General features: G+C 40.1%; 1 protein-coding gene across 8 annotated transcripts in view; it reads left to right on the top strand.

Moving 5' to 3' along the window:
• Positions 1-21,063, top strand: part of Fhos (Formin homology 2 domain containing) — a 390,895-nt gene extending 369,832 nt beyond the window's left edge. For 3 of the 8 annotated variants that reach the window (XM_076791250.1, XM_076791249.1, XM_076791253.1), the window contains 2 exons: positions 5,893-5,979; positions 18,004-21,063. In XM_076791250.1, coding sequence (XP_076647365.1) covers positions 5,893-5,948 — 56 coding nt within the window. In that variant the 3' untranslated portion in view covers positions 5,949-5,979; positions 18,004-21,063. Of the gene's footprint in view, positions 1-5,892; positions 6,007-18,003 lie in introns of all 8 variants that reach the window. The other 5 variants (XM_076791248.1, XM_076791247.1, XM_076791252.1 and 2 more) reach the window with 2 other exon arrangements.
• Positions 21,064-21,598: the final 535 nt, after the last annotated feature.

The following is a 21,598-nucleotide window of genomic DNA, read 5'->3' as shown; positions in this document are numbered from 1 at the left end:
TAAAATTAAGAATTTTTATTTGATTAAAAGCTTAAAAATGAGAGTTGGTGGAAGTCTGTGTTATCTGTAGATTTAGCTGGTGTAAAAATAGCAGAGCCTAATTGAAGTTCGTGCAACAGTGAATGGTTCGCTCGGAGCTGCAACGAAGTCGATTTCTTGTTTCGCTGCTATTGTACGCAGCTCGGTCGCATTTTAACAAGGAAATATCTCGTACGCCTGCAAATGGAGTCCTCGAGTAAATTCGCGTTGTCGCTTGGAACGGTCGGTCCATAAATAGAGACCGGTGACGCGGCGATCGATAAGCGGAAGTTTGGAGCCAAAATTCTGAACGCCAGTGATCGAGGTCGACGCGCGTTGCGTGTCGCGCCTTCGGTCTTCTTTGAACTTTTCTCGAGCACCTTATTAGCACCACTCTTCCTCCGTCTCTCCTCTCATGCTCAAAATTGTACATACATTCTACCAACGTTACATTTCGCAATTCTTCCAAACACCGGACAATTGTAATCCTGCTATCGGCAAAACCAGTCCTGACATTTTCTCAGATTTCTTTTCACCTTCTACACACAAAAAATAGTTTTTTAAGAATTGTATTTGTAGAAATCTTCGATGGTTTACTCAGTTCGTATAGTTCTTTTCTTATTCTAGGGAGACCGGCCGAATGCGAAACAGTGTCCAAGTCACGTCTAGTGTACAACCAATTAATTCCACTGATAATTTATTCACCATTTATAATTTTGTACAATTTTCTTCATAAATCAGGCACAAAGCAAAATTCATATGCAATCGATGCCAGTCACAACATTAGAACAATGTTTTTCATTCGTAGCACATGGTGGTTAATTCTCGGCACTGGTCCACATTAGGCTAATTTTTCCTGTGTACAGCAGGCTCGTCATAAGTTAATGATTATTTTGAGTTGATCTGTTTTACTATTATCGTTGGATTCGAGCAGCCGCGAAAGTTATTTTTAAGTAGATTGCGGAATTTTATGCATCTACAGCGCACAATTTTTAACGTAATTAGAAGGCACACGGTGTAGTTTCATTTTTAACTTAATACAGCTTCGTTATATTTTTAATTTAATGCTGTTACAGTCAATTTAACCCTCATCCGTTCTACATTTTCCATACTTAATTTGACTCTTGACGTCAAATTGACGCAAAAGTGAAACTTAAAACAGTTAAATATGAAAATTCCTTCATCGAAAATGAAATACGTAATTATATTTTCAGGAACTCTGGAGAATGTTTCAAATTGACACGGGGAGTGGATGAGGGTTAACACAGTTTCACTTTATTTTAAATTTAATATGTTTTAGTTTTAATCTATTAGAAGCACTAACGACGAAAAAAGAATTTTCTTCCAAACTCGTCACGCGTAAGATGCATAATCTTCCATGGTCTATTTATAGCTATCAACGTGATGCTTCAACGTCCTCGTCGAATTGACGCGTTAGTTTCGCACAACCTGAGGCAAGAATAAATAAATTGTCCGGGGAATATCAAAGTTCCAGGGCGATGCGTCATGTAGGTCGCGACGCTTTCAGAACTTTTTCAGGCAACATCTGCGATGCCCGTTTTCCTTTTCTCTATTTTTTTTTTTTTTTTCTAACGACCTTTTTCACGGAAAAGAGGCTCCCACAGTTTAACGAAAGTCGCATTTGCATTTTATATTGCGGCCATTCATTTTTCCATGCCGCCCGGTTTTTTTTTTCAAGCCTCCCAATTTTCGTGAGCCGTGAAAACCTCTTTTTTCCACGCCGAGCCTGAAAGCGTTTCGTTGCAGAATCTTGAATAAAAAAAAATATATATATTCCCGAAGCCGGCGACTTTTTCAATAGACATTTAGCCGTGGGGAACGCTCGCGCGCGAAATGCGAGGGGAACGGAAAACAGCTGAACATTGAAAACGTCTATTCTCCTAGGCGTGGCTCTTTTTTCGACACAATCGATCGAGCATTAGCAATGATTGAAAATTTAATGACGAGGAATAAAATGGATCGTGCGGCTTGAATAAAAGCGGGGTAATCCTTTTCGCTCACCGGAACGATTCCCGCGGAACTCGCGCTTTGGCGAATTCGAAATAAAAGAGATTGTTTTTTGACCCTTTGTGCTGTGATGTTGTACAGTTACCTTTGTTTTGTCACAGATGAAAAAGCTCCCCCTGTGAAAAAGCTGACAATTTTGGTCCCAATTTTCTCTGAAAATTCCTAAATTATAGCAGCGAATTAATTTGATTAGAGGTTTTCTGTAGTAGTACCTTTGCAACTTCAGTAACCGTGAAATGAAACATTTATTTTGTAGCTCTAAAAAAATGTCACAAACACGTTAGTAACAGACGTTTCATTAAAGCAGTCATTATAAACAAAATAATTTTACTCGCTATCGTTTTCTATTTTCGTCGCTAGGAACGAGAGATTAGGAAACGATATAAGTGACCGATTTCGGTCCGGAAGTTGTCACGTGCTCCATCGCCGTGTAACATCAAATTCATTCACAGCCTACGATTTACGTGACCTCTAGATCCTTCTAGACAGGGACGCAACTCGTAATCCTTTAATAAAGAAATGAGCCAGCACAAAGGAAGACAAAAGAGCGTCCGGTTCTTGATCCCGGCTGCTTCAGAAGGGCTCGGCGCAAGCTCGATCGAAATCGGCTTTGTTTGCAAATCGGATGCGCATCCCCGAGAATTACGTCGTTCCCCGCGGTGCTCGGTTCGCGATCCGCCGCGCCGGCTGTGTGTATTCCCGTCGATACTTTTTGCGCCGTCTATCTCTCTGGCAGACGTAATCCTTGATGCAGCCGCCCGTATCTGTTCGTAATCTACTGGTCGAGACCCGATCGACCGTGTCTGCGCCGCGATATTCGCATATGACAAGCTCGTTTGACGCGTGACTAAACGAATCGACGCACATCCCACGTCAGATATCCCCTTTCCCAGCCGTTTCTTTCGGCTACGCTATTATTCGATTTTTCCGACGATCCGGGTCACTCCCGATTTTTCATTTTTTCTTTTTTTTCGGGACACGACTCCGACGATCACGTTTTAATCCGACTGCTACCGCGGCTCGATGCCACCGACGAACGAAAATTCTGTCTCGCATTAACCCTTTCGACCCAAGTCTTCCCTACTTGGATTCTCCTGCTTTTTCTTTGAGAAGTCGACATTACATAGGGTGCGCGACTTTACCCAGCCACCTCGATAACGAGACGGTTAGCAGTGGATCGATCAACATTTTTTTTAGATCATACGATTCCAATGGACCCTCGAGATTGTCTACGGTACTCTCTCCCAATAGTCTTCTCCTTGATCGCGTGCGAAAACCGGTTAAATTGATTCTATTAGAAAGTAAAAGATCGTCGAAGCAATAGCGTAGACAGTAAGCACTGCAACACAGTGGTCTAAAACGCCGAATTTAGTGACATTTTGGTATAACTTCTAAACTATTAAAAACATCGAAGTGATATCGGGCGTGTAGGATATTAACAAGTAACCTTTTTTGATAGTGCATAATGTACCATACTTTTTGTTTATTTAATAGCTTTTTTTTTACTACTTTTCAAAGATATTTACGAATTTAACAACTGTTAGAAACACATTCAGCTTAGTAAATATATTATTCCTCTAAATTTTTGAAAAATCGCTCTTTAAATAAAATTTGGTTTAGTGTCTAAAGTGTCTTTTAGTCGTCAAAGAGTCTAGACTTTAAACAATATAACACGTGATATTGGACGAGATTGGAAATAACTCTTGCACGATTATATAGAAAAAAGTGTGCTGAACATATTCCATTTTGTGAAATTCCATGATCTCTTCTGTCATAGAAGATATATTGAACTAATGTACAAAGTATACTGAGGTATCCGAGGACCTATGCGCATAGCCGTACGGTCGCGGGCGACTTTAAACAATAATAATTTGTGATATAGAACGAGATGGGAAATAATTCTTACATGATTGTGTAGAAGAAAGTATGCTGAAAATATTCCATTTTGTAAAATTCTATGATCTCGTATGATACAAAAGATATTCCTTGCGAAGTCTTAAGAATTTTGAAAATTTTCTACATTGCATTTGGCAAAACATGTTTAATACATTATGAATAGTAATTTTTAATCGACAATGGTAATTTACAGCTTAAAGATAAACCTTTCATTTAAAAAACAAATTGGAACTAAAGTATTAAGAAGGATCGTCAAGGGAAACTCAAAGAAGAAAAGCAATTCTTTCCATGAGAAAGGCTATCTTCAAAACTTCCGATTTTAACCGTTTATTACAGTAATAGTATTCATTAAATTTTATTAATTTTTTCATTTTCAAGGTTGATGGATATTTAGAAAGCAACAAGCATTCAACATAAGTCAATACGAGACAGTTGATTTTTTGGCAAAATGTCACTAAATTTCGCGTTTTAGACCACTGTGCACCGGGCGGAGTACAGTAGCACCTCGTTCGTTGCACACTAGCGACTCCCGCCACGTGGTGTTCAAAGTTTTGGAACTCGTGGAGGGAATTGTGGTGGCTACTCGAAAATGTCGGTCCGGTTTCGTGCAACGAGCGAGGCTCTCCCGTAGTTCTACCCAAAAACGCATTTTCCGGAGTTTCGCGTCGGCTACGAACGTTCTCGATCAATATTTCACGTTGTACGTCGGCTCTATCGGAAAGCGCGAGAAAGAGAAGCGGTTCGGCCATTTTCGGAGCAGACTAGGGGAATAAAATCGAACGGGTCTGCGAGAGTCTCGATCCGGAGCAGGGCGGAGGGTCAAGTGACTCATCGTGCGCAACGCGCCCGGAAGAATAAATGAAAAAGAAAAAAAGAAAAGGAGAAATTCGAGTTCCAAACATCTCGCGCTTTTCCACGGGAGTGGTGAAACGTGCAGGAAACTGCCGGGAATAAAATGGATGACGTAACGGCTTCGTGGGAAGGGGTTATCGGCCGGAAGGCGAAGAATCGAGCAGCGTTGAGGGAAATTCCGCAATTGTCGTTGGGTTTTAGCATGCGTACGAGTAATTCAGGAGGCGTGCTTTACACCCGGGGAAAGCTCTACCCTCATTTTCCCTTTCCCCCTCATTTCCTCCTCTTTGTCCCGAATTATCCAGTTTAAGGTGGCGTGGCAAGGGGTGTGGTGATGGCTTTACGATACATGCACACAGGCCGACGGTCAGAAGCAAGGGGACACGGTGCTTTCGCTGTTAATGAAAGAGCGAAACATTATTTCGTTTATGCGCTCACCCGGAATCGTTTCAGTGGTCTGTGTTCCTTGGAATTGAATTATTCATTCGTAATCCTCACTTTGTCGGTCTTTACGCGGTGGCGGGGAGCGTTGCTCTCTTTCCGGGAAAAATCTTGCTCGATCGCGCGACTTGGGTCTGCTTTGACCCGGACGATATTTCAGCGTTCGGTTTAAATTGTTAGCTGTTTATATTAGACCCAATAACAACGTGAACGTTGATTTTATAGAATAAAAATAAAAGAATAGAATAAATATTAATTTCCTAGTAGTCAGATTTAGTTTTCGAGTGGCCAAAGTAGTATAGACACATAACTTCAACTCCGTCGAGTGATGTATGTTTACCTTCACCGACTCGTCTCGTCGGACGAAGTGTGGACGTTCTACAGCAACTTGAAAATTGGAAAAATAGTTAGAGGTTTTAGAATATAATGAAACTTTGGAAGTTTTCGAAAGGCAGCAACGTTATCCGCGTAATAAATATTAATGGTCCGGAGGGTTTTCAGGGCGCAAGACTTTGTGGCTGCCTTTATCTGATAATCAAAGCCGGCCCCGCGCTTTCGGCCGACTGCTGTGTGTCTGTATTAAACACGTGTAAACCGGTGGCGGTTGCTAACGGGGTGGCCTAGCGTTCTTCCCTTCTTCTTTTTTCTGTCTGACAGTGAAGCGATCGCGCACCCGGGAGAACAACACCACGCCGGAAGGGTACCAACCCTGAAGGGCTACCGATCGTGACCGACGCGATGAAGGTTCGCTGGTTTTTCGATTAAACAGAGGTTCTTTTTGTTTTTCTCTCTCTCACTCTCTCTCTCTCTCTCTCTCTCTCTCTCTCTCTCTCTCTCTCTCTCTCTCTCTCTACCTCTCTCTGTTCTCTGTTTCCGGCCTTGTCTTGCGTGGAACCTGCGGTCGTTGCTTGTCTCCTCCCGCCTCTGCACATTTGTTCGCTTTTGATGTCCCTTCTCTCCCATGCAACTGTTTCGTCCGTATTTAATGCACGATCGTGATTGCAGTGAAGTATTTTGATTGATTACTCTTTAACACCTTCGTCGAACCGTTACGGCCCGGCGTGTTTTAACTTTACAGATTTGTTGTTATTTTCCCGATTTTACAGGCCCTGTTCTCTGTTTCGAATACTCGAAGCACGATTGTCGTTTCTACGCATTAGTAAACCTTTTGTGCTGCTTGTCAGGTTCGCCTAACGTTTGCACCTTGAATATGTTGCTTTTAAAGATACGTCAAATGTCCTAAGCACAATGTTGAACGGTTCATAAATGTTCGAAATGATGGCCGTTTACAGCGATACATTTTCTTTTTTTAATGTGACACGTCAGATCGATTGTAGGATAAATTGTATTGACGAGATACTTGAGTCCGCAGACGTCGCGTCGCGTCGCGTCGGATCTGCATTAGGTTTCGGTGCGAGAGCTATCGGGCCGCGATTAAGGTCGAGAAGCTGAATCAGCACGATCCTACGCGGGGGTTAAGTAAAAAGTTTGCCCCTTGTATGTAACCTACGCCTCCATTACGCAAGTTTCACCGTCTTGCCGTAGAATCACGGAAGCCGAATACATTTACCTTGTACGAACTTCTGCCAGTGCAAAGACAGTCTGTCACGTAATAGAGCCAGTTCGCGGAGCGGTTCCCTTTGAGACGAGCTGTACACGGTAATTGAATTTCGTGATTCCCTGCCGTCCAAATTTTTGACGTTTTCCATTACTATGCGAAAGATCACACTGTTTTACATTACTTCATCGAAATTACAAGCGTGCGTTTATTCAGGTTTTTGGAAAACTTTTTATCAGAATATACATCCGGAGAAATAAATTTATTGAATAACTCTCTGGAAATGTATCTTTGCAATCCGAATAATTCGGCGTTCCAGTGTTCATAGCGCATTTTTATTTAGCAACCTAATAAGGTTGAAAGTTCGTCCCGTTTAAAATGTTTCCGTGTTTATTTTTTTTCAGTGTTTTTATTTTTCTTCGAACGGAACACATTTGCTACTTAACCCGCTATAATACCGCTCGTTAACACTGAATAATGAACATGATCGGAGTCCATTTAGACGGACATTATACGCGATTATTATGCGAATATATGCAAGAATTATTATAGCTTTCGGTTATAATTGATTTACTAAACTCGGCCGGCTCGTGTAGAAAACCGTAATTGCATGGATTATTAATTATTAAGAGGATTATGTGGTTAATTTTATAGGAAATTCGATAAATATTATGAACGTGGAACACGACACTGATGAATGTCAGTAATAATTTATACACGTTCCGACCGCTTTGTTAGTCGGCTGCGAAATCGATGAAATGTCACTCACATTTGACGATTGATTCTCGCAATTTCTAACAATGAAAATCGTTCCTACGGAAATTATGTCGGAAAGGACATCTCTCTTCCAAAATCCTATTCGGGATTCATTATTATCTTTCTAACAATCAGTGATGAACAGAATCAGAGATTTCTTAATCTTTTAATGCTCATCTTGACGTAGACAATGAATATTTTTCGCAATTAGAAATTATTCGTCGTGTTTTCGGTAACTAAAATGTCAAAAATATTTTACCCTTTAAATTACTGATAATTTTCATTTTTCTACAATTTAGGCAGCGTGTTGTATACAGGGTGAACAACGTAACTCGATCACCACGAATATGTCAATTGTTTTTTACGATAGAAAAAAAGTTCGCTAGATTCGAAAAGAAAGAAACAGAATTCGTTTGTAAAATTTCCGAAAAAAGATTTTGATGAAAATAAGAGAATAAAAGCCACCCTGATGTTTGCTCGTTGTTTTAATTTCAAGTCTCAAATATTTGTCTCTGTTGCATTCGCAAGGATTTTTCTCGTAAATCGTATAGAAACGGGGTTCGTCGAACGTTAAGCGAAGCACAATGTATCGACACGCGTTTGCAGAATTATTTATCAGTAGATGGCTCGTCCGGAGCGGATTACAAATTCCCATGAATTTATAGGGAAGCCTAGGAGACCCGGGGCCGAAAATTGCAATGAATTTTACCGGCAGACAAGCCCAGTCAAGAATTTATAGGCGCATCCCGAACTTAGAGGAGAGCTCGGGATCTACTTACCCGAGTTATGTAACGTCTATCGGCGACTCACTTAGGCGCTTCCATTTCGTCGACGTATTTCCACATCGATCGAAGCCGGCACACGGTGTTTCGTCGGCGAAATAATTGATGGGCCACGCCTTGGCCCTCACGGAATGATTTACCGAATAAACGATCGATAATCGTCTCCGCGTTTCGACGCCCATCCGTTTTATGGTTTTCCATTTATCTCTGACGATGAGTGGCACTCGCCGCGAAAACGAATCCTGTCGATTCGAGGTACCGTGAATTGCTTTATCCGTTTCATTCCCAGTCTTTTTTACACGAGATTTCGCGATGCATCCCTCTACAACGAGATAACATTATACTGTGCCGAACAAAATAATCGCAAGACTCTTTGCACATTTTTCGTTTCTTTGACCGTCGGAAGTGAACATTTTGTACGTATTTTGCTCACGATCTACAGAATGAACACGCAATATCTTAATATTTTATAATTTACCAGAAAAAAGTTGTGGAGAGAATTGCAAAACTTAATCTTATCCCTAAGAAGGATCTAAAGCATTCTATGCGATAAAATTCTGTATTTTTTTAATAAGGAATCCAACTATTTAGAACATGAACATATTTTTTTCTTTTTTTCGTTAGATAAAAAGATTTTTTGTTCAGAACTGTTTTAATCCCGACGAACAAAATCTGTTCTCGAAATCCGTGTCTCTGTTCTCATTATACAAGGAAATGGTTATTTTATGAATTGTATTGAAGTTAAGACTTTTACTTTCAAGAAATTGGCTGGTCGAAATCGTTAGGAAGGAAACAATGGAACAATTATTTACGGAGACTGTGCTCTCCTTAATTAGTAGAAGAAAGATCGAAGATGATGGCGAAGATCCGTCGAGATCATTCGATTTTGGAACGTTCGGGCCGCCATATACGAATCTGAATTGGAAATTATTCAATATTCCGTTTCACGATCTACCATGAATATCAATCGATCCTGGATTCACCGGCATCCATACCGGAGTCTCTTAGGTTCGTGCTTACGGACTGTTATGTAATGCACAAGCAGAATTATTTCGTGAAATGATTAGGAGGCGGAACCGACAGCTATATCGACGTTGTATATTGAGCTGTATTACGGTAATGCCGTCGATGTATGCACGGGAGCACCGATCCTGTTACACGAGATAACTTCGTGATTCTGCTATTGGTAATGAACCTTGTTCACCCAGAATTATTTCATTCATCGCCGATATTAATGCAAAACACTATATTCACTTGCCTTGTGAATAACAATTTATGACAGGTGATGAGCTATTCAACTGTAATTCCGTTCCGGTAACTCTTACGGTCGCAATCAAAGTAAATGCCTGTGTTTACTGTAATTATACTGCTTATCCCTAAATAGACTGCGGATTACTGCTCTTATAAAATAGGGTTGGATACTCTTTTATGGACGATCATTCCGTTTCATTCCGATCAAATGATTTCCGTTCTGATTCATATAATTATTGAAACTTATAATTGTTGCGAGCATATGTGATCATATTTGAAGCCGTACGATTGCAAATTTGATGCTATCCCCCAGCAGTGATTTAAAAAGCCTGCAGAGAATAGATTATTTACTTCGGATCCAATCTTCTATCTGCATCGACAAATAATTCCAAGAATAATTCTTGGGCCCAATTTTAAGAGCTCGCGCAGAAGACCTTGACACGGTAGCAACGAATATTCGTCACTTTTAGTCATCTTGAGGATGCTTTATGATCAAAATAAAACGGAAACACTGCTGATAGACATGTCGCATAAGCACATAAAAATTCACAGTTTACCAGCAACAATAACAGAGGATTCACAAATTGACAGACTCTGTTGCATCGGAATGAGCCCCCTGTCACGGTTGCAAGAGCACCGAGCAGCAGAAAGCGATCGATAATAATCGCCGTGTACATGGCGTAAGTTTCCAGGCCTAATTCAGCATCGACGGTCGATCGTCTCGCGATAAGTGCTCGCGCCGAAGACCGTATCAACTCGAACTCGTCACTTTCGCCGGTGCATCGCTTACCCGCGAGCCAATCGAATTACCATCGATCAGGGTGCGTGTTAGGAGCGTCTCGCAGCGAGCGAGCCATCGACCGTGTAATTCCGTTGGCATCGATCCTGCTTTCTTACTGCAGTAAATATTTGCTAAGTAGTTCGGATGGAGCTCCAGCCCCGTTCGACCTCCGCGGAACCGAAACACGATAAACACGGAACGACGACGGGCTCTCGTTAATAACGTGATCACGGAGGGTCGTCGTGCACGATCAGCCGCGTCCCGGCGCCGACGCTGTGCCCGTGCAACACACACGTCACGGAAAATAAATCCCGACACGGTTACATTTGCATCAGTCCGGGAGCCAGCGCGGTTCAATCCTCGCGACCGAGACATCTTTTTTTCCATGAACCGACTCGAACGTGGCTCCACACGTGGATCGTAGAAATCTGCAATCTGATTGGTTACACTGTCCAACAAAATAAAACTTATTTCGTATTTTGCAATACCTGTTCGGTGATTCTTATAGAATTTGTTATTCTAAACCCAAATCCGAAAGCAGTATTGCTCTATCACGCAACGTTTCCGAAAAATATTGGTTTTATGTTACGCAAAAACTAAACACGCGAGAAAGTTCAAGTTTGAGTCAAGATATAGAGGGGACTCTCCTCTACATATCCATATAGCCAATTATATTTTTATGTACATCATAATAGTTGTAAATGTTTGTTAAAGTTTGAAAATGTACCGACGCGGGTACTTTGTACGCTCTATTTTTGTATTTTTGTGAAAAATCCTTTATCTAGCAGGAATTTACTATACAGGAATGTATTCTACAGACATTTCTGGTAAAGAAACCATTCACGAAAAGTATTTGGTTCCCTTAGTATACGAGAATGTTAAGAAAATATTCATTGACAGCTTGTGCGCGACGCGTTCGCGCCAGACGGCCATTGCAGCCTTTTCACGACTCACCAGGCTCGCTATGCGTAGTCGACGTTGGTGCCACTCAAGTATGTCTTCGCTTCTTATGCTTAATTACATACATTTTTTTTTGTATTTTTGTTTGTTTCCACCTTGCTTGATGTTTGTTCCTGGTATCCCGTTTTTCAATAATAAGTGTCCAACAGTAATCAGCAAGCATCGCACATAAGTCTTTTCCTATGTAACGTTTTTCCATTGATGAAACATCTTGATGAAAGATTAATGCTGGAATTGTATTCCTTGTTTTGATTTTAAAATAATTTCGTCATAAATACAACAAAAACAGACCGGCTGATTTATACACTTCCGCGACATTTTATCGATTTAATATGGAGCAATCTATGTCTTAATTATGTACTTAAATCAATAAAAATAGTTACCCATTTACATCGTGTTTGGACTCATTTTAATCGGAAATATCTCGAATGTCCATTGGTATTACAATTACTGAAAATAGAATTTTCCAGTCACCGCATTGCTGCGGTCAATTTTCTTTATTAAGCATTTGCACAACGAAATGTGAATATAACTCGTATTTTTATAATTTTGTGTAATGATTGGCACCCAAAAAGACAAAAATAAAAATGTATGTAATTAAGCATAGTAAGCAAAGACATACTTGAGTGGTACCAACGTCAACTACGCATAGCGACGGCCCTGGCGAGTCGCGCACAAGCTGTCAATGAATATTTTCTTAACATTCTCGTATACTGAGGGAACCAAATACTTTTCGTGAATGGTTTCTTTAACAAAATCATGCATTTTTGCAAAAACCAATATTTTTCGGAAACGTTTCGTGATAGAGCAATTCTGCTTTCGGATTTGGTTTTAGAATGACAAAGTCTATAAGAATCACCCAACAGGTATTGCAAAACAATTTTGGTGTTGGACAGCTCCTAATATCACCGTGTTGTCGAAAATGGCGAAAAATTTAAATTATAACGACTTTTTTAAAAAATTCTGTTTTATCCGTATTTTGTATTTGGGTATACACTTCCCTCACACAAATTTTCAAGAAATAGATTAATATTTAATTGGAAAAATTAACAGGAGAGTGCTATTTTTCAAGATCTTGTTTAAACAAATAGTGATATTGGCAACTTTGCCATGCGAATCACCTCTCTAGCTATAATAGTTTTCGAGATATTCTTCCTTTGAATTGACACTCACCTTTGAAGGTAGTTTCCAGCCCTTCAACGTGGACGATAGCCTATAGCAAAAATATATGTCAAATATTTTTCTAAGAACTACCTCCTCCGAAAGTTTCATAAAAATCACTTCGGTTCCGTTGTCAGTGTTGGGAGAAGAGTGGGACCGGCTCGTGTAAATTTAACCGTGCACCACTGTGAATCCCGGCACGAGTTACTTCTCTCTTCTCTTCTCTGTTTGCCAGAGAGCCGAAGCGCGAGCATTTTGGCCGTGTAACATTAAATTGGAAGTCAACAGCCCGGGAAATTCAGCCAATTCGATCAATTGCCAATCCTATCTAACGAAAAGAATGGACCTCCATGTTGATGCGACGCGAATCACTCTTGAATATTTATTGGCCACGTATTCCGCCCGCTGGCTGTTGCGGAATCGTTTTACTCGCTCGATCCAATAATTCCAGCATGATTATGATTGATTGTTAGCTATATTATTAACACGCTGGCTGTCCCAAAGAGTTGTTTGTAAGCTTGCTGTGGAAATCGGGCTCGTGACGGTCGTCACGGTAGTGGTTTAGTAAAATAAGATTATTTATTAAATCTGAACTTTCCCGAGGTTTGCGCCCAACTGTTCAATTTATCTGGTCAAACGAAAACTGATAAGCAGACTATGTTTATTCATTTGTGGTATTTACACATATTTGAAATGTAGAAAAAAAAAGTATAGTATCAAACATTAATAATCTTTTCATTGAAGCTCTATCTCGCTCTATATGAGTTCCTCATCGTAGCTTTTATAAAATAATCCATGACAATTGCAATTTGCAATCTTTTTGTTCTTTCTCATATTTTCTAAGAAATTGTGATTTCATCTTTCGTTAATGTTCGCGGATTATTTTAATTCATTTCGACTTGAACAAAATTTTGAGTCGTTCGTTTACTGCAAGACACAAATGACTAATATGTTTTCTATAATATACTTTACTTATTCTAGAGCAGAGCTGCCCAGCATGCCTATTACCGAGCAAGGGCGCCCGTGGGCATAGCTACGGGCAAGTGACTCAGCGGAGTAGGGGTAGTGACAAATACATGCAGCGTTGCCCGTAGGGGGCGTGGTTTCATGCCCGCCGTTCTGTGTATGCCCAGAGCAAGAGAATCAGCTAAACAGCTCCGTTGTAGAGAGTAGAAAATCGAAACATTAGACCAATTTACAAATACTGTCATATTATCTCCAACCTATTAAACATACTAAGCAAGAAAATAAATTTCCACTTCACTCCAGTTTGTTGCAATTCGGATAGAAAATTTTCATTTTGCATAAAAATCCGAGGTCCAGTCATAATTTGATCATTTCAATGAATTTAAGCATTATGGGAAAGTAATTTTACGGTCCTGTTCCTTTAAAAAATACAATAAAAATGAGTTTTCAGCTCCCTTACATGGTCGGAGCTGTAGTTGCGACGTGTATCGGCGCGTATCTGCTGGGTATCGGTGTCGCGACACGTTCTTGTTGGCGCGCCGCGCTATCGATTCCGCGTTCACGGCAGATAATGAAACCCTAATTATCGGCAGACAATGTTCAACGGGGTTCCTGCTCGGCAACAGCCTTCGATAAATTCGATTTTAATAATTCGATCGCGGTCGACGCCGATAGCTTATCCGAATTCCCCGACGCCGCGACGCGCCGCGTCGAGTGCTACGATCGTTTCGGTCTGTTTTATTCCGGCCGGATTTCATGTTATTTCTCACCGCGACGGGATTGTTCGAATCCTGCGAACGGATTTATGATTTTCTGTTTGGCTTGCGGGAAGACTCGATCAGCCGGAAACGGCCATTGTTGATCAAAGAAATCGATGACAAACAAAAATCTTTTCTCACCCTCTTCGAGCATTCCTGCCTTTTCGCAGCAAACTCGAATTATCGCTTCAGATTTTCGCGCTCGCGAGCACCGAAGAGAACCGAATTTGTTTATTTGTGTGTGTATGTAATTTCGAACAATATTATTGAATCTGAGTTAATTTGCTGATTGCTATACGGCGCGGTTTACATCGAGAAACGGAACACCTAAATTCGGTGAGGGATCAAATTATTGGAATCGCGGTACGGGGAATGGATTTGTTGACCAACTGATGGGTAATGTTGTGTATAATGTTTATTGAACGTATATTCGTGATTTTGAAACGGAGACAGGTCGTACAAGAATTATACGAATTCAGTGTAGACTTGTGTTTAGAAAATGATTGTTTTCTGAATCTGCTCAACACTGCAGAACAACTTCAAGAAAGACAAAATAAAAAACTCTACCAAATTCTAAGGGAACCAAAATCACTGTATAAAGAGAATAATAAAAAGGAACAACCTAATAGAATGCATAGTCGTTAAAAACCAAGAAGTTGATACGACTTTAAAAAACTTTTCTCACAGGAAAAAGACTTGAAAAGGAAACTTTAAAAGATCCCTTCTAGAAACCTTCCTTTTTAGAAACAAAAATTCTCTGCACGTCTACTTTATAAGAAAATTCATTGTTAAGCTAATGATAAGTCAAATAATAAACAGTATCTTTGGTTAATTTCATTTAATTTAAACGTCAAAGGATTAATCTGACGTTGTGAACTTATGCATGTAAATATAATAGTCTTATAATTTAATTGGAGGGGATAGGCGAACTGACTAAGATCGTGTAGCTCCGTTCGGCTTAGATCAAGACTTCACTGTATACTGATAAAAGCATATTTTCTAATTTTTCTGACGTCGAAATCGTTCCAACGCCATCGAATTCTAAAATAATGTGCTTTACTTTTGACACTGTAAAACAGTGTATCTGATATCAAAGATTTTCTTTGACTATTTTTTGCGACCAGCAGAAACATCGACGCATGAAATGTGGTTTCTTAAGTCAATTAGGATCAGTAATTGGTGCACACTAGAATTTAGAGGCCGCAGTCTCTGGCATAGTTAATCCGATTTCGATAACGCTTATCAACCGCAAGAATTGTCTGATGCGAAAGTGAATCCCCGGCGCTTTGTGTCAAATTAAACTGAATGCGTGGGCCCGGGATTCGATCAGTGAAATCAAATCAGCTTGTGATTGAACTGGGCTCCACAAATGCTCAATTAATGTTTCAATTCCCTAAAAACGTAGCAACGAATAATAAATGTCTAGGACCGATTTCAATTTGTTTATAAACTGTTCGCGTTCAATAGGATCCTACAACGAAAATGCATTTATTTTTGGAAACTCAATTTGCACGTAACCAATCGCGAGAATGGGATTAATTAATTAGAATCAATTACAAACAAACCGCCGGAATAATAGACGAGTTTTATATGTATCATTTTGTATTTAGCTAGGAAATTCAATGACAGCGGTAAATCGGGGAATGTATCTTTCATTCGTAACAAAAGGTCGTTGAAACAATATTTCGATGATAATCATCGTCAGCTTTGTGCCGCGGAATTGTGCGCTTCAAAGGCCGCGACCGCGCGCGATAATTTTCCGAATCCATCTACCACTATTCATAATTACGGAGGCACGACTCGCTCATTTATTATGTTGCATACACTCTTGATAATAAACGCCGAGCGTATCGGCACGAATCATTTTGTACTTGATCGATCATTCCGTGCGAACGAAATGATTCGAATTATGTTGCGAGAAATTTTTCTAATTATAAAATAAATAAATCCCCGTTACATTCGATTATATTTGACTATATGTAATGCAAAACGTAATTTTATAATTATTTAGTTAAACGAGAAAATAATAAGATTCGAGATTTTTTCGTAAATACACTGCGGATACTTAATAAAAGTAAAAATGTGGGTGGCATAGAAAGTTTCTCCTCTTAATCATTTTAATAAGTTTATAACAATATGCAGTGTCGTTAAATTCTAATGTTTTTACTGCTTCGTGTTTTATCTGCACATTTTTATCCAGAGGTCAAAGGGAAGTTTTGATTAGAAGCATATCTTTTGTTTTCCAAAAAATTCCATTTGGACTTAATGTTTCGTTTACGAAAATACCTCTTCCCGTGGAATTTTCATTACGTAGCGTTTTCATAGGACGGATATTTCAAAAACTGTACAGCAAAAGTACTATGGAAACAATTCATTTAAAAAGCGTTTTTCGTTCACTCGGAAAGCTCCACAAGAGAAACACAAATAATGTTTGATCTCTGATAAATGCCATAAGCGATTAGAACAGAACAGAATATCGATTTAACTGTACTAATTATGATATTTCCGTAGGATCCATTAAATGATATTCAATATTTGTATCAGTGTGTGAGTGTGAAATGTTTGAATTTACAAGATCTGCAAGAAGTGTTTTAAATAGTAAAGTCCCAAGTATTAAATATTAAAAATATTTTCTTAAATATTACTAATACATATAAGCTTGTCATTATTAATATTACACAATACTATAGAATATTATAATATCCAATATTATGCATATATTTCTTTAAATATTAAAAACTTCTAGAACTCTCTCGACCCCCATTTTTACCATAAGCGCATAAAATCCTGCATCCGGTTATAAATTAGCGAGTATCTTTATTTTCTATATAACATTCGAAACAGTATTTTGCTCATCCCTTCTTGTGTTCCATTAGAAATGATCGTGCCATGCGCAAATTATTTTAACCGTTCACTTTGGACGCAAGTTGCGCGAAAGAGGGAGTCGCGTGACCAAACGAATTCGACGAAAGAAGTTTGCCTTGATTCAGGGAGCGATTTAAAATGATAGCTCGTGCATATTTTCCGTCTATAACCGGGGCAGCGTTAAATTACAGGTGTGACGACTACCGGTGCATAACACACTTCTATTGATCTTCATGTTGCGCTGCATTCTAACCAGACGCGTATAGTCCCTGTTAATTACCGACCGCTAGCTCTGCTTTAAGTCTGTATCTGATAGACAATGTGTCTTGACTAGACACGGCCAGATCGGATCTCGAACCAGCTGAAATATATTCTAGTCCGGCTCTGCGGAGGACTGTACCAGTAATTATGTTCCCATTGTTTGGCATTCTTCTCGCTTTTATCGCATGCGAGCCTGTCTCTTGAATGTCTTTCTCCGAGTGACGTGTTCGTTGCTTCTCTTTTCTGAGAACTGCCGAACGTTTCGTATACAGAGGAAGTGTCTCGATGCGTTCGATTTTTGACTAACTCATTTTTTAACACTAATTCAAGCTGCACACAGAAAGTATAGTCTCCTTTTTAGGAATTCTTAAAATTGTCATGTTTTTGAGTTTTACGGAAATTTTCTGAAGCTAAAGAAAAGTCCCACAGTGTGAAGTGCAAGATAATGTGCACTGATAGTCGTACTTATTCCAATTTTATCCAGAGGCAAATTTCAAGTTATTTTGGAAATGTTTATTTATTATTTATTTTCCGTGAAACATCTCTTTCCGTTCTCGAACGTCACGATTTTCTCTGTATACGACTCGTTCATGAGGTTCAACTGCCTGCATCTTACAGCTGACAATTAGTTGTGGCATTCTTTAAATATCGATTGTGTATGACCGACAGTGCGTAGAACGCTGAAGAACGGCCTCTCAGAAGAGGAGAAGAAGCACATTGCCGCCTACATCAAGGGCTACTGACTGTGATAAAACTGAAAACCTGTGACTCGTCCACGAGAAGAGAGGAAATGGCAGCACGATCATCGGACCTTTTGATGACAAGGCCAGGATATATATCGCGATTCCACGGAATCCGACGAATGCGACAACGTGCGAGGAATCGCATCGATTACACCAAGGTTATGCGTTAAATACATATATTAACAAATTCGTTGCCGAAGACGAGGGTCCGAGGCTTCCGATTCTATTTTTCGATCATGTCGCGCTCTGTCGTTCGTTCTTCTCGCCTCCAGAATGAAAACTGAAAAATGTAGCAGGTGATTGCGACTCACCGAAACGCGCGTTATACATTTCAGATTCAAAAGTAGTTTTTGAAAGATTATTATAAAAGCAGCCTGCTGCACCTTGGCTGTGCCAATAAGTAATTTATTGTTTATTCCGATGGAGTGGCGAAACAAGTGCGATTACAATTAAAGTACTTGGAACCAAGTACAATTAAAATATTTTTGTTTATTTTTCGGGGATCTTATGTGGCCGGATGCATTTATATTTCCTTCTACAGATAGCATGATCCACACCATGTAGTTCCAGTTTCTTTGAACTCGTCTACTAAAATGCAAATGTACACAAACAGCCGCAGTGCGTTAATAAACACGAGCATGTTATTAAATATCTGCACCACTTGAGGTTCAATTACCTGAAAAATCGAAACCGGAATTTGCCAGAAGAGTGACGTGAATTATTCATTGGCACACCCGCTATATTTTAATGGGGTAGAGTTCGCGAGGAAATGTTTTACGTAAAAGATGGAGAAAAGACGTCGCGGTGATCAGTCAGGCGACTTGTCCCGCCCCCGCGACCGAATGCGACAACTTTGAAACTTATATCCTCTTCACCTTTCCCATGGAGGGCGGACGGGGGAACGAAAAATAAAAGAAGAAGAAAAAAAATAGAAAACAACCGGGGGATAAAGTTTTCGGATGCATCTTCCACGGTGACAGTCTCGCAGGAATGAACGCGTTCTGCGCGGGACGAAGCACGGAGACGTTTCCCGGCGTGCCTTGAATCAATTTTCCTTTGCATGTTGCATGATATGAAAATGTTATTAAAGTTCGCGACACTGAGCCAATTTATTTCGCCGTAGTTTCGTGCCACGCGGCGGCGGCGCCATACGCGGGAAATTAAAAAGCGTAAAGAAGGCTTTAAGAAGCGCGAGCTCGTGCATCAGCCCGGATCCGCGTGCACGCCTTTATGAGATTTCGTTTCTCGTTTATCCGAACGACACTCTTTATTTCCATCGCGACGGTGCTTCAGATTCGCTCACTTGTCTCTTTTATTGTATGGTTTGCGAGCGCGCACGACGCCGAAGAATTTTAGATCGCGTTATGAAAGCGTACGAAGTTTCGTGTGTCTCGTATTGGATCGTTTTAAACTGCTTCGCCTGGAATTAAGAGAGCATGCTACTCGAAACGCCTTACCGAATTTGGCGAATCTAATATAAGTATGATTTGATAAAAAACGAAGAATTTTATGGGGAATATTTCGCAACATCTTAACTCTGTTTTCGTGTCTCGTTTATCACTTGGAATTATAAAATGTTAACGGTGCATCACATTATGCATGCTTGCATTCAGGTTTACAAATTACTGGAATATCTATAAAGTAGTGCAGAGTTTCTTTAATAATTTTGGGAAATTAGATATTAAAAAAATTGTAGACAACTTTATGAAGAATAATACCATGCAGTCGGTTTTATTGTTGTCACTTCATAATCATACCACGATGCACGACTTTTTCTAAGTTTACGAGGTTGCATGCCCCCTTAAATACGATTATGTATGTTACTCAAAGAATAATATAATATTCAATTGGTTAAAACATTTAATGGCGTCGTATACAATTACTTATAGGATATTTTACATTAATTGTTAATACAATATTTGCGTTTCGTATGGGAAGCTACGAGTCTCGGGTGACTCCCAAAATTCAGTAGCGTTGCATAATTAAATGCAAGATATTTGCATTATTCAAGGAACCTGTGTTTGATCCTTTTAACACAGTGTAGTAAAAAATAATGCAACACGAGGTTTAATAGAATTTAATGCAGCTTCGTTGCATTTGTAATTTACCGAAAGCGTAGGAAATAATTTTGCATCAACTTCGAATTGTTGAGAGGACATTTTACTTCAACCCTCGGATGGCGATTGTTGGGTCCGTGTTGATCCAGACTTACGAACGTCCTGTTTAAATTTCGATTGTTCACAGCCAGTTCAAATAATTCACTATTTACTTTCAGTCCAATAAGTAAAACAAAATGGATACTTTCCGATTCGAATGGGTCTAACTGCCGGTCGTCATAAATAGTGAAAAGTGTCTGCCGTCCGGGGGTTAATTTAGTGGTCAATGAAAACAATCTCGGTTCATGCATGAAACTACGAATCGCTGGCGACTCGCGTAGCACGAAACACGTTTGAAATCTGTAGCGGACAATGGCGGACGGTTGCAGAATGAACAGCGGTAGCTATTGTGCCAGGCGGCCGCTTGAAAGTGCGAACGACAGGGGCGAGTAACAGACAATCGTATCAACGTGTGCCTCGAATGAACTTCGAAACTATTCTAATAAACTATTTTGATGACCCGTAACGTTCAAGACAGAGAAAGAAATATCTCGGAACGTCGCTTGCCAAGCAATTTCGCGGCGGATGAACCCTTACCTGCGAGATCGTATTCTCCGGTACGATCTAAAGAGAGATAGAGAGAGAGATAGAGAAGAAGATCGAGCTTGTGACGAACGATAATCGTCGATCACGTAGGTAGTTGACTGTCCGGTATCTAGACGACGAGAATTTTGCGAAAACCGTGTGATTTGTTCGACGAGGGAGAGAGGAGCCACTTAATTAACTTAATCATCACCTTACTATACACGTAACGTGGCGCCGCGTGCACGCGCAATCATTGTAATTTACTGTGGAAATGAATTGAAATAAAATTGCGAACAGCAAATGTGCGTCGCCTTGACTCCAGCTGCATCCGCGCGTCCCATCCTCCTTCCGGGTTCTCTTCTTCTATTCGCAGGGCGAATCGTCGCGACCGATGCTTTCGGGAATTGGAAAACACGAGGTAAGTTTGGACAGGAATTATTTATTTCGTTTTCCGACAAAGCAACGCGAAGTTGCCTTTATGTTTGTGTTCGGTCCCACACAGACCGAACGTCAGATATATGATACAAACACGGTCGGCTGCAATAGCCAGGACACTTGAGGCGACGCGACGGTCCCAAGATTTCGTGTGTCATCGGAGACCTCCGTGAGCGAGCCCATTGATAGGGCAATATACAAATCTCGTTTTCCAGACCATCTTTCCTATATCCTTCACACCTAATTCATTATACAATCTAAACACAGTTCTACTAAAGCGCATCCCTACTCCGACGACCAAAATGCACCACCCACTCACCAATTAGAAATCCTTTAGTCACCCCATATAGTTAAAAACAGCCAATAGAAGAAGAGTCAGAGTCAACATTATAGACGACGCGACAC

The sequence above is a fragment of the Halictus rubicundus genome, chromosome 7 (assembly GCF_050948215.1).
Source record: "Halictus rubicundus isolate RS-2024b chromosome 7, iyHalRubi1_principal, whole genome shotgun sequence".
Taxonomy (NCBI): domain Eukaryota; kingdom Metazoa; phylum Arthropoda; class Insecta; order Hymenoptera; family Halictidae; genus Halictus; species Halictus rubicundus.
This window is presented reverse-complemented; position numbering and strand designations above follow the sequence as displayed.